Source organism: Lactuca serriola, chromosome 3 (genome assembly GCF_051521515.1).
Source record: "Lactuca serriola cultivar US96UC23 chromosome 3, Lser_US96UC23_V15, whole genome shotgun sequence".
Classification (NCBI taxonomy): domain Eukaryota; kingdom Viridiplantae; phylum Streptophyta; class Magnoliopsida; order Asterales; family Asteraceae; genus Lactuca; species Lactuca serriola.
The window spans coordinates 286,132,531-286,147,218 of NC_136410.1; the positions used below are offsets into that span (position 1 = coordinate 286,132,531).

At 34.6% G+C, this 14,688-nt stretch overlaps 1 protein-coding gene across 1 annotated transcript; it reads right to left on the bottom strand.

Moving 5' to 3' along the window:
- Positions 1 to 749: 749 nt before the first annotated feature.
- Positions 750 to 2,828, bottom strand: LOC145094034 (pectinesterase 2-like). Its single transcript, XM_079032290.1, has 2 exons — positions 1,843 to 2,828; positions 750 to 1,716 (listed from the first exon to the last, which is right to left on the bottom strand). The coding sequence occupies exons 1-2, from the start codon at positions 2,702 to 2,704 to the stop codon at positions 1,040 to 1,042; spliced, it is 1,539 nt and encodes a 512-aa protein (XP_078888416.1). The 5' UTR covers positions 2,705 to 2,828; the 3' UTR covers positions 750 to 1,039.
- Positions 2,829 to 14,688: the final 11,860 nt, after the last annotated feature.

A 14,688-nucleotide genomic window follows, 5' to 3' on the forward strand; every position in this document is an offset into this window, starting at 1 on the left:
AATAGTAGTAAAAATGAGGTGTTACATATTGATTTATTTATACACATTTAATTTTAAAAATAAAATTAGCATTGTATTGTGGAAACCCACACCATGTAAATTACAAAATTTTGTTGCAGTTTGGCAAATCTGATGTGACGTCTACATGAACCATAAAAAGTGTCGCACCACTCTCTTTAGCATAACCATATAGTTCCTCTAGCCTAACCATATAGTTAAGTGTTGACTTTTTTATTCTTTACAATCTATCGTGTCTACCAATTTTGTTAAATAGATATTAAAGGATCAAGAAGTTGAGACTATCCCATTTGGCTAATATGGAGGTTCTAATATAACTACTATTTTGGAAGTTTTGGGTTCAATCCCAAGCAGAGGAGATTTATATTTATTAACCGTTAAAAAAAAGATATTAAAGGATCAATTCATTGTTTTCTAATTTCTCTTTATTTTCTTATTTCTTACTTAGGCATCTCCAATACATTAAATCGAAGAAGAATTGTATGGAATGACAAGTAGGAAAGAAAATGTACAAATTCACTTAAATTCTTAAAAATTTCATATATTTTCATTTCAATTCTATTGGACCATTCAACTTACACTTTCTTTCTTTTATATTATATTCACATTTATTCTATTAAACTTTTATATAACTTCCATATAATCTTATATTTTAGTATTGACAAGGTAATATACTATATCAAATCATTATTAATATCATATAAAACTTATATGTAATTCAGAAAAAAAAATTGTAATATATACTATATCAAATCATTATTAATATCATATAAAAATTATATGTAATTCAGAAAGAAAAAAAAAAAATACAATGGCATAGCACCCTACATACAAATTTAGAAGGGGCGGTGACCCCAGTCTGTTGGGCCTACACTTGACCTTTATTTAAAAAAATAAAACTATTTTTTACTTATATTTACCACTGTCATTGGCAAATACTAGAAGTACACACCAGAAATTTTCCTCTGGGTCCTCTTTGACTATTATTAAGTAGTAATCAATTCAAAGATCAATCATTTGCTTAAAGCCCAGAAGTGAAGGGAACGCCGGTAGACGGCAACCAAGATCCACCGCTGATGAAACTCTGGACGTCAAACTTTGACGCCTCGGTGGCGCTAGTGATAACATGGTAGCCTTGCCAGTTTACCCTATTAGCAGTCGATGAACCAGGGCCCGTGTTCATATACTCTCCATAATACAACGTATTAAGCGCGAAATTACCACTCCAAGGATACCAACCCGCAGGGTTCACTATACTATCAAGGTACGTTTTGAGATAAACAGTCCTCGAATATTCCTTCCACGGTCTACCAAGATAAGTTTTAACCCCACTTAAACTTGAAGCAGCCGCGACACGAGAATCATGAATCGAAATTCCAGTGTTTTGATTCGGATCAGTCCGACCTTGTGCTGTCAAAGTGTTTATCTTGTTCGGAGGATTACGAGCATATATGTTGCAGTTTTGTAATACCACAGCAGCGTTGCCAAAAATAAAATCAACAGTGCCATATACGTTACATTCTTTATAAAACTGTCTGTTGGAGAGAACGTAGAGAGTATCTTGGTAGCCTTCGAAGCTGCATTGATAGAACACCGATAGATCCGAAGCACTACGAAGGGCCACCGCTTGATGGTTTTGTGGCCCTGCTGTGTTTCGAATAGTGATACCACGACCGATAAATCCATCTCCTACAATTGCTATATTATTGAAGCAATATTTATTATTAGGTGAAACGTTACTTCAAATAAAGTTTTATAGACTTTTAAGTGTGTAAACATGTGGGAAAATAGATTAAAATTAAAGTTAAGTTTTGGTGTGCTTACCGAAGGTCGCTGAACTAAAAGAGGTAGCACCTCCTCCAGCACTTTTACTACCGGTTATGATAGTTTTTCCAATACCATCTCCTACTAGCATTATGTTGTTCAATTTGGATCCGATCTGAACTATTTCATTGTAAGTGCCTTGTTTAACATATATAACATACCCTGACTTTGCAGCCGCTATAGCAGCTCCGATGGTCTTATAACCACTAGAACCGTCTTGAGCCACCACAATGTTAGCGTTTGGAGCGGGGTTTGATGATTGTAATAGCTTCCGAACACCGGGCTTTACCCAAGTAGGGAAACCTTTCCGATATCTAGGCTCGTAGTTCTCTGTAGATCCTCCTTTGTTCATTGCCAATGTATTGCTAATTAAGGCGGATAAATTATTGTTCATTAATGGTAACAAGTATTCACCGCTACCCACCTCCTCGAATCCTGTCTTACACGTCTCGAGATTCGTAAGAGCTGTGCTAAGCCAGGTCTGCCTTTCAACCTGACTACACTTCCTTTGAGGATCAATAGTCATGTTGATCCTATGAACAGTGGTTTCGTAAAGCTCTAGGCAATCTTGCCATGCAACCTTTTCATGCTTGTTGCGACATTTCCCTCCAAGCGATCGAGTATTCACCTCGGCATTTGACGCTTTCTCTAAGGTAAGTTTCAATATCGCGTTGATGAAATCAGGTTTTTGCTTTATCGGACCTAAATTCGGTTTACCCGCGAAGAGGTACTCGCATGAGTCCGGATGAGGTGTTTGGCTGCACCATGATCTTATTTCAGATTCGGTCAAGCCATGCACCCCTGGAGAGAGAAGAAGGAACAAAGAAAAAATCAAGGTTGCGAAAAATGAAAATATGGTCATGCTAAGAAAGCAAGTTTGTAGGGGAGAGAAACGTTTAAGAGCTAGTTTTTGTTGTGCGGAGTCTTTGCATGCAAAGGACTACTTTATATAGAAGTGGTGTATAACCTAACGGCTCTACCTTCCTAAGTAGTCAGATTCGTTACTTTCTGTAACGTAGTATCTAATCATTTGGCCAAATATGTATATACGGGTTCGAGTACCCTTTGTCAAAAGAAAATAGAACAAGACAAGGCTTTCACATGCACACAAGTCACATTCATCAATTAATCCAGTCTAAAACAAGTGGCTGCTTTTGCATTTGGAACTAAATATCTACTTTATCATAACCCAACTGTAAACAGCTGCCTTACATGCATATTTTAGTTACTCACCAATGTTGTAGACAACAAACCGTGATATCTACAATAGAATTATTATATGAAAAACTAATAGGCCATTTCATAAACTTTAAACTAGCATATGTAGTCTACGATTCTCTAATTTTTTGTATCCACTAGATGAAATAGTATCAAGACGGCGTGCATGGCAGAGAAATTGGTGTGCCCAAATAATTGCAGCACATGGAGTTCTATTAAATATAATTACATAGTGTGAATGACATCGATGTCACTCTATCATATGATAGAACATTTCGGTATTGTTGTTTTTGTATGAGTTAAAAAAGTACTATTTCTTATTATCGTATGTTAGAAATAGAAATTATCTGCCATGATTTCGTGTTGTGTCACATTAATATTCTGAAGTATTAATCTTATTCCACAAGCAAGGTCTAGAAATAGGCTTTTTACATGTAGCTTCCCTCATTTCATAGGGTTTGGTGCAAAATTAAGGCTAGCGTTTCATTTTCAAACGTATTACTACCATTTGTCAACAAAAGCAAAATAAATTATATATACTAGTTTTGAAACCCGTATATTATACGGGTTAATTAAAACATAATGTTAAACAAGAACGATTATATGAAAAGTTTATTTTGAATTTGAAATATAAAATAATTAAAAATTATGAAAAAAAAAACGTGTAAAAAATAAATTAATTAAAATTATGTGTTTAATTGTTAGACCCGTGTACTAAATGAGTTATTATAATAAAATGTTAAATACAAATGTTTAAAGTGTAAATTTATTTGAAATTGAAATTGAAATTTCAAATTTGAAATTAATAGTTATTATAGTAGGTTTAATTTATGGAAACTAAATTAATGATATAGTGTAAATGAATAATGAAGTAATTGACAAGTGGAAAATAAATATATTTCAAAATTATGACAAAATGACATGTGGCCAAATAAATGAGAGAATGACAAGTGGCAATAACATTTTCATTTATTAGGGTAGATATATATATATATATATATATATATATATATATATATATATATATATATATATATATATATATATATATATATATATATATATTAGGGGTGTTGTTAAATTGACATCTTTAGACATTTTATGAACATTTTTATTAAAAATCAATCTATAATAAACTATTTATTATTTACTTTTTTAAAAAAAAAAACTATATAAATTCAATCAATAAAAAAACCTTACAAATCAAATAGAGTGTCTAAATCCACCAACAAATGATAAAAAAATAATTTTTCAAATCAGTATTTAAAGAATTAATAGCGACCATCTAAAAGCATTGGATTTTTTGTTTAAAAAAAACACTATATTCTAGTCCATTTATCTAAAAATTGTAATTTTTTTTATAAATATTGTAATTTTCAAGGTCTCCTAATTGACCAATTTCTTGTTGGTAATTACTGGTGCCGCCACTAAAACATTTTTCCTTTAGATCTTTTTTTCCTTTCTTTTCAAGATTACCCGATTTCGAGCATCTTTTTTCAGGAATTTATTCTGAGGAACACTTCGACGTCACCAATAACCACCCAGACTACCACTTGCCACCGCCAGTTTCACCCTGTAACACCTTGTTCCGAATCGTTTAATAATTCGGACCGTGATCCGATGACCGATTATCATAAGGCTTAAGGCCTTTGGGAAAAAGACTTAGACCCCTTTGTGTGTGGATAATGTAGGTTGGATGATCTGGGAGTTCGGTTGTGTTTTGGAGTCCAATGGTATATCAGTAAAGTGCCAGTTCAAGTCTTTTATAGATTTTGGACTTTTGTTCGAAATGTTTTATGGCGAATGGGAGTTAACAGAAGTGTAGAGATTCTCATTATATTTTCGTGGATATAAAGATCGTCAAAAACGGAGCTAGAACAAAGAAGTGATGGCTTTCGGAAGTTGGTGGCTTTAAGTTAAGCCTAGTACGCGGGGCGTACATAGGTAGTACGTCGGGCGTACTTGTAACTTGGTTCACACATTGAAAAACATTTCACATAAAACATTTATCAGAGTTCATTCCCAGAAATCACACATTGCGGAAGGCATAGGTGGATGCGCTGCAACCGTCCCGAGCTCCTTTATCTGAAAACTAGAGGTACCTGAAACCAAAACTGAAAACCGTAAGCACGAAGCTTAGTGAGTTCCCTAAATACCACATACCATACATATCAACATACTGCCTAGCATATCTGGGTGTTGGCCTACCCATTTGGTTTCTTTCAACTGGATACTCTCTAGCATATAAGCACATAAATAACATACTATCATACATAACCACGAGCCATATATATCATTCATATACCATAATCAATAAAATGTTATATGTCTATACATAGTCTTGCTATTATGTCACGGGCCGCCACATGGTCTTTCTTGCCAAGTCGGGAGCCACCCCCTAGGTTTTACAGACAAGTGCCAAGAGCCACCTCTTGGTCTTCAATGCAAGCATCACAAAGACAATTAGCATACATACTACTCTACTTAGCTAATTCACATACAGTGTGCCAGGAGCCGCCTCCTGGTTTTTCATACATAATGACTAGGGCTTACCCCCGGGTCTTCCTACTATACATAAACCAAATGGGAGGACATTGGTGCCTTCGACCCATACAAATAGTAAGGAGACTCACCACGAATGTTGAAGCTTACTACACGAAATCTTTAGCTGCTGCCCTGACAATTCCCCGAGCTATCCATACCAAAACATCACCCAATTAGCAATAGGTTCCAAACCATGATCCAAAATCCTTACCTGGGGTGAAATGACTGTTTCACCCCGACCTATCGAGGCCCAAACCGTAGAATCCATGAAAGCCCATAAATGGCCCAATTTTCCAAATTGGGCCCAAACCCTTACATGGAACTACCCCTTTAGAACCCATTCCGCACTTCATAACCCTACAGGGGTCAACCTTAGTCAAAGTCAAGTCAAGGTCAAAGTCAACATCCGGGTCAAATTCAAAGTCAACGCTCCGAGTTGACTCAACTCGTCAAGTCATTCCTTCAACTCGTCGAGTTTTCCCCAAACTCGTCGAGTTCTTCCGGTTTAACAGAATCGGGACACTTCGAGTTAACTTGTTGAGCTCCTATATGAACTCATCGAGTTCTTTCCTTTTTAACAAAATTGGGTCATACTCACATCAACTCGCCGAGTTCCATGGTGAACTCGTCTAGTTCTTCAGTTTGTTCACTCCTTCCTAATGCATTAAGCCTTTATGCATCAGATCTAAACAAAATACTCTAGATCTAGACTGGAAACACCTTTTAGAAGGGTAAAGTTTCCAACTAAACCCATTAATCCCTTCCTAAAGAGAATAAGCTCAAAACCTAACCCAAAAAGGGCCAAGGTCTTAATTCAAAACCACTAAACTACAAGGTAGGACATGAGGTCATTTATCTGGACCATAAGAACCATAATATCACGTAAAGTTCCCAACTTTCTTTACATGCATGGCCATTTGAAGCTCAAAAGGCCAAAATGATGGCTTAAAGGTTGCAGGCCATAAAGTTGGCACCTTTATGCCATGAAAACCCTTTAAGACTCTAGATCTGAGGTGCTTTCCATTAGGGACGTCCAACTCTCAAGGATCATATCATTTGGACCAAAAACAAGTAGAAGGTGCTAAGAAGGAGATCTAATCAACTACTAGGCAAGTTTGAGAATTGATTACCAGAAAGTGACGAAAATGGAGTGAGGTTTCTGGATCTAGCAACTCTTTCATATCCCTTCAAACTTTCCTCCCCTCCAAGAGCTTCCTACACTTCAGAAGAACACTTAAAATGGCTCATAATAGCATCAGGGTTTCGTGATCTAAGGTTAGGAACTTGGAGGCTAGAAATGAGGCTAAACCCTAGGACATAAATTGTTTAAATAGGGTGCAAAGTCCCAATTTTAGGGTTTCCCAAACCCCGTCCAACTCGTCGATTTGATCCTCCCCAACTTGTCGAGTTGGTCTTCCAAAACATGCAGCCCAACTTTCCAACACGTCGAGTTTCTTGCCCAAACGCGACAAGTTGGCCTTTAGAAATGAATATTATATTTCCTTAATTGGCCTTCTAGGTACCAGGTGTTACAGTATTTGGCAGAAGGATCGTGAGCATCTATTGGAGTATGTTGGGCGTACTAGGAGTACCTAGGGCATACTCTAGTCTCATGCAAACCCTAATTTAGGGTCTTGGGCCCAATTTAATGATCGTAACTCCACTCCAATCCCTCATATCTTCAGCCTCCATGCCATTAAACCCTAGATTCGAAACCCTAGCTTCCATTTGAGCATTATTGTGGTTTTTGGTGTGATTTTGGTGTGCCTTGGAGAAGAAGGAGTTCTTGTTGGAAGCATTGCTTGGATTGGAGCTTGTAGATCCAAGCTCTAATCATCTTCATCAATTTTCAGGAGGTATAAAGTTTCTAACTTGATGACTCTATATGTTAATTCTAGCCTAGGTTGTGTTTTGGGTTTATTTTGGTCCTTAGAGTCATCCTTGTGAGTGTAAGCTACTCCAAGAGCTTAGAATGGTGGATCATAGCACTTTTGAGGTTGTGGGTGCATAAAATTGTCATCTTGGTGGGTTTGGGTGAGTCTTGATTAAGTTGGTGTTCATATTATGGGTTTAGACAGATAAAAATGGGTTCTAGGTCCCATTAATGAATGCAAGGGAGTAAAGTTGGAAACTTTATGGTTTAAGACCTTGTCTAGGGATCAGATATGTGTTTGGACAACTTGACTTAACCCAATAAGAGCTTAATGTGGATTTTTGTGCCTCTGATGAGTACTATGGGTGTACGTTGAGAGTACGCTCAGCGTAATGCTTGTTTGTGCATCTTTTGCTTATACGTGGTGCTTCAGAGATGAGTACGCGATGCGTACATTTCTTGTGCGCATGACGTACTCCCAAGAGTGTCCATTTTGGGCCTTTTAGGGTTTAGGCCTTGTCGGGCCATTGAACTTCTGGACATAGATAAATTATGGGCTTTCTTGGAATTTGGTCCAAGATGGTTTTTTGGCCCAATTAGGAAATTGGGCTATATTAGGCATTGGGATGCTATTTAGGAAGTTGGGGTTTTGAGCAAATGGGTTGAGCCTTAGCTTTGGGCCCAGTTAGAAAAGGGTAAAAATGTCTTTTACCTTGAATATTGGACAAGTAATCTAGGTTCTTTATTGCGGGTCGAGCTCCAATTATTAATTAGATATTATTTGATGATGTTAGCATGGGGATGTTCCGGATCAACAGACAAATATTTTATCTAAGAGATTCTGCGGCATGAGGTGAGTTTTCCTTCACTGTAGCTTTGGGTCGAAGGCACGAATTCTGAACCACTAGTTTATGATGTATGGTGATGATTATATTTTTGGCAATAGCCAGTTATGCCTGTGTTTCCTTGATGATTTTGTGATTCCTGTTATGATATTATATGGTAGTAGTAAGGGGTGAAATAGACCCGATATCTAGTTGAAATAGATCGAAGGGGACAAGCACCCAAATATGCTTGATATTATTCGGTTGAAAGAGACCGAAGGGGATTGAAAGCACCCATATATGCTTGATAGTATCCGGATGAAATAGACCGAAGGGGTAGGAAAGCACCCATATATGCTTAATAGTATCCAATTGAAATAGACCGAAGGGGTAGGCAAGCACCTAAATATGATAGGTTGTACTTTTGTATGGTATGTGGTATCTTGGGAAACTCACTAAGCTTTGTGCTTACGGTTTTCAGTTTATGTTTCAGGTACTTCAATTTCAAAAGGGAAGAGCTCGGGATGACTGCATTGAACACACCACATTGTTCCACTTTTTATATAACTCGAATGCATTTGCATGTTTATTGAAATAATTTAAGTTCACTATGGTTTTATGACATTGTTTTGGATAATGGTTTTATTAATATAAAAAATTTCGAAATTTTGGTCTTAATTTATGGGACGTTACATGTCACACCGCCAAACTAGGATGGCGGAAACGTCCGAGGGTAGATGACTTTCATGTATATATATATATATATAATTGAAAAAGTTACATCATTGTAAGTATTACATGTATCAAAAGTCAATTACATTATGATGTCAAAATGATTTGTTTAACGCCTTAGCATCCAATCCTCAAAAGCTGGTGGATACCTGTTTTACTGGTTCCCTGAGAATACAAGTTGTTTGAAAAGGTGGCAACATTAAAGTTGGTGAGTTCATAAGTGTTTGTTTTGAACAATTGTAAGCCTTTCCATGAACGTTATCGTGTCATTTCCAGTAAATCCGATATTTTCTAATAAATGACAAAATGAGATGTAAACCATTCACTTCTAAAATGACAGTGTTTATTCCATAAAATCCAATATTTTCCGTAGAAATGATTTGTAGTCTTAAATGTTCCAAGACCAAAATGTAACAGTATTTTCCATACTTAAATTAGTAATATGTAGTTTTATTCATGCATAAAACCGTTTGAAGAAATGTGTCTTCATGTAAAATGTACGTATAGTCGTTTCCCATGGGAGTTTTCATAACCATGCTTTTAAGATGCAGTGCATGCCTTATCGTTCTTCAGGCGCCGAGTTATTTATGACATTTGTCACCCATAACTAGCCGATCTGACTGTAGCTAGTAGTGAGGGTGTGGGATCATCAATCCCGTATAGATCTTAACACAAGTATCAGGCTCTCATATCGGAGATTCCGGTTATAAATATAGGACTTTCTGTATACCTCAATTCGGTACAATGAAGACAATGTCTCACAAATTCATTCAACGAGTGTACATGTTTATGAAATGAAAACGTATGTAAATGACAGTATCCCATATTTCCAGGATAATGTCGAAAATGTCGTAAAACAACGATATATGTACTTTATATTGTTTTTACCATTTGCTCAACGAGTTACAAAGAGGTAAAGTTTCGTAAACTAAATTTGTAATTTTTTGATGAGATGAACGTTTTGTATTTGATATATATATATATATATATATATATATATATATATATATATATATATATATATATATATATATATATATATATATATATATATATATATATGTATGTATGTATGAATAATGTAATGATTATCAAAATGTTGTTCGTGAAATCACACGTGATTGATAGTATAACCATTTCGTGTATCTAACGCTTTTCGTAAAATAGTATCGTAACGTATTCAAAATGATTGCGTTTATAATGAAAATATTATTGTGTGTTACTTGTATTCCCCATAAAAACATAGAAAAACTCTTGAAAATGTAGGAGTATAAACTCACCTTATATGTAGTCGCTGTTAGATAATGAGATAAAAACAGTAATCCTTGAGTCTAGAATACGTGACGGGTGTTGTATCCTAATAGTTTAAACACATAATAATGTGTGAATATATGAAACTAATAATACATGTCTTAAATAAACACTAGACAAAATGAAGGAACCTACAATGTATCTTAAGGAAAAAGCTTGAAGTATAAGTTCCAGGGGATGTTTGATCTTGGAGTTTAGAGAGGAATAGGGTTTGATATTTAAGAGAGAATAGAAGTGAACATGTTAACAGTGAATGAGAAATCAACTCAATTCGTGTATTATATATGAAAGGAAGGACAAGGTTTTGAGTTGATGTTTACCTTGGTTTATGTAATTATCACATTGGGAAATTAAATCAGCCAATCAAGTTGCATAAAATATCTAAGATTTGAGGGGGATTTCGGCCAAAAAGAAGGTGATTTCGGCCAAGCATGACTGAAATCCCTTAAACTAATTCACAAAGTGATGATTTCGGTCCTAATGGTCGAAAACTCAAAGATAGTGGACCCAAAAATTGAAAACATTCAAACAATGTGTGTTATTTGACTTTTGTTGACCCTTTTTACTCCTAATGTCTTGTTAACTTGTATTAGTTTATTTCTACATGGTTTTCTCATTTATATTAACATATATAACTTATGTAAGCATGGTTGTCGATTGATATATATATATATATATATATATATATATATATATATATATATATATATATATTAACATATATAAACATGCCCTCATAGCTAATGGTGATTTAACGTAACAAGGTTACAATGTGGTTTTCAAAGTATATTTGTATAATAACTTATATAAACATGCCCTTATGGCATTCAAAGCTCTATTGTATCAATGTTATGATGTGAATTCACTTGTACATGGTTATATTTTAGACTTGTTTGTTCTAGAATTTTTCTAGTTTTCACATTACACAACCACAATCGGCTTGAACCACCATCTTCTGTTACAACTAATTTAGGTCTATCTCCAATGAAGATTAACATCAAGGAGCATCACCAACAACAACCACCACCACTACCTCCCACCTACCATACATATCCGACCACCAAACGACTTACTAACAAATACGTTCACGTTCAATTTCTTAATCATGTTAATTAGCTGCCGATTTGTCTTAATATGCTTAATTGGAAAATGCTTAATCAAGAATGGTTCTAATTTCATGTTAAATGTGATTTGAAAGTGATTAATATATTTGAAAAATGCTTAATGAATACATGCTTCTAATTTAATATATTAATATGCTTAGAAAGTGCTAAATGATTTGTTAAAGACTTAATTGTTAAGGACTGAACTGTTAAAGCTTTAGTGATGTTATTATTTGCTTTATGATGTTAGATATGTTTGAAATTTATTCATATGTTTGGAAAATTCTTAATGGATATATGCAATTGAGTTTAATTTATTGATATTTTTAGAGTGTACTAAATGAGTTGTTAAGAGCTTAATTATTAAGTGCTTAATTTTTAGGGAAAAATAAAGAAAATCTCATTCATTTATCACTCATTGTTCAAAAATTCAAAAAGTCAAGGAAAAAAACTACCATTCCGTAATGTTTACATTAAAAAAAAAACTCTTACATTATTAATTACCTTTTAGCATGGTTGCAGAAATCGGGATTAATCGGCGATTAATCGTGGATTAATTGTTTGGCGTTTTCCAATAGTCGATGATAAGGGTAGTAATCGGAAATTTAGGATTAATCGAGTTTGGCGGGATTAATCGATTTTAGCGGGATTAATCAGTCAACAAAAGTTAAAAAAGTCGAAAAAGTCAAAAAGGTCAAAAACAATTATAAAAAAAAAATTCAAAAACTCAATTCTTTTTTACTCCAAAATTTTCAAATTTTCTAATTTTCAAATATTAAACCAAAATGTTCATATTGTCTTATTTTCAAAATTTTAAATTTCAAATTTTCTTATTTTCTTCTTTTGAAATACTTATTTTTCTTAAGAAATATTAATATTTGATTAATTTTAATATGTTATTAATAATCTATGGTCCCCGATTAATCTCCGCCAAGGCCGATTAATCCATTAACACCAGTCGAATGTACAATGATTTTTACAACCTTGCCTTTTAGTAAAACCCAAATAACCAGTTTTCCTTTTAAAATAATCAGATGAATTGATAACATGACATTTAAAAAATATATTAAAAAAAACCCCAAAAAACCACGTGGATAAATAGTAAAGTCCTATTTGAAATTCACTGATTGAAATAAACTTATTTGAACGAAAGGGTTTCTAACCAATCGGTATATCGTTTTGCCTTCTATCTTTTAGGTTAATGGTTCAAGCTCCATCGAAGACGTAGATGAAATTAAGTTGCCATAGATGAAATTAAGTTGTTTTAGTTTAAGAGTAGATTAGATTTTTCATTTAAAAAACAAATAATAAACTTACTGGAATTGAAACTCTCTTCTAAGTCTTTTACTAGAATAATCCAATAGGAGATCGAAACCTTACGAAACACCTATGGCTTGGTATCGACAATAATTTTCAATAAGGTTCTCTCTCCCCCCCTCCATATCTTCTCACCAACCAATTTAATCTATTTTTTTGATATAGCAAAGAATGCACTATGGCTACATTCCTCCAAAAACTGGAAGAATGTAAAAAACTTACGATCTACTTGTTGGAGTCAATTGTTTCTCTAACGTACTGTAACCGTAAATTAGAAATCTTGAAAATTTACATATGTTCTACTCTCCTTTATGTTTAATACAAGGTCCATTATTGATGAGTGTAGAAACTACCATAATCTCAAGACATTGGTTCTTTCTTTCAATTTGGTATTAACATCTTTACCCCAATAGCATTCATGGTTACTGTTAGTATCATTCTCTATAGAAAATAATTAGCTTTGGGGGTCCCTTAACATATTGGGTTGGCAAATGGGATCAAATAACTCGCTTCTATTGGCTGGAAACCAATTTACTTATCAGATCCATTCGGAGATTGGCAACTGTAAAATCCTTAATGTTTTAGGTTTAAGAAATAACTAGTTAATGGGTTTTATTCATAATGAAATATCAATGTAGATTCATTATTGTCCTTGATCTTGAAAGTAATGTAACACCCATTTTCCTGAATGGATATGTTTAGACCTTTAAGGAGTTAAAAGCTTGGTTTTTGAGGAAAATTGAGTGTCATAACGTGACCAAAAAGAGGTCACTTCATGATAGGCAAAAGTGAAGAACGCGTATCGGGGCTGTAGTTACAACGTGGCACATAGGTGGTCATGATGTGAGGAGGGCTGCAGCCCAAGCCCATGATATTTTAGGGTTTTGTTTGTATTTAAACCCCATAAACTCAATTGTAGGGTTCATTATTAGCCTCCATCATCCTCAAACTAAGAAAAACCTAACACTAGCCTCTCTTGGTGATTGTTGGTTCATTTTGGTACTTTTGCTAGCTTGAAGAAGAAGAAAAAGGTGTTCTACGGTGTTTATCCAGCAAGGAAACCTCATCATCATCCTCTCACGCACCTTTCAGACCTTTGTAAGTGTCCAAGATTCAAACTTTATGCTTCTAGGTTGTTAGATCTAAGACCTTGTCCCTTTATCTTCAAGTTTGAGAAAGTTAAAGGGATGGGATTCCATAAACATGGAAACTTTTATGGATCCTTGAATCCATTGGAGTGAGTCGATTTCGAATCAGGTCGAGTATGTTCTCACAACATGGTCAAGGGTTGGTCACGACGTGAGGCTCAATGGTTGACAATGTTGGTTGGTGACTTTGAGTTTGACTGTTGACTTTTGGCATAGGTTGATTTTTGGTTTATATTTTTAGAAGGTAGACTTAGGTTTTACCTTGTGTGGGTTATTTGGAGGTGTTTAGTGTTGGATTAATGTCTAAGTCCATAACTATATTTGGTATGTACTTGACCCGACCCAGCATGGTCCATTTGGGTTAAACTTCAACGACACAATTTATATGGATAGTCTTTTGAGAATAGTATATTTATGATTTATATTAATATATTATAAGTTCTAATATATTAATATATAATCATATTATTTAATTAGTATTGATCAAGAATTAATTTATAATTAATTAAGTGATCAAAAGGAACTAATTAAATATGGACTCTTAGATATATATGTGTAGTGGGCCAAGTTCATTTAGGCTGGGCTAAGTCTTCATGGATAGTCCATGGAGATTTAACCCATGGATCCTAAGAAATGAATGGTCATGGGTATTAGGGTTTAACCCTAATCCTCCACACTATATAAACGGTCTTATGGTTCATGAAATGTGGCTAGTAGGTAGTGTAGATACACTAAAGAGGGCGATAACCGATTTCATAAGTGTGAGCCAAGTATCC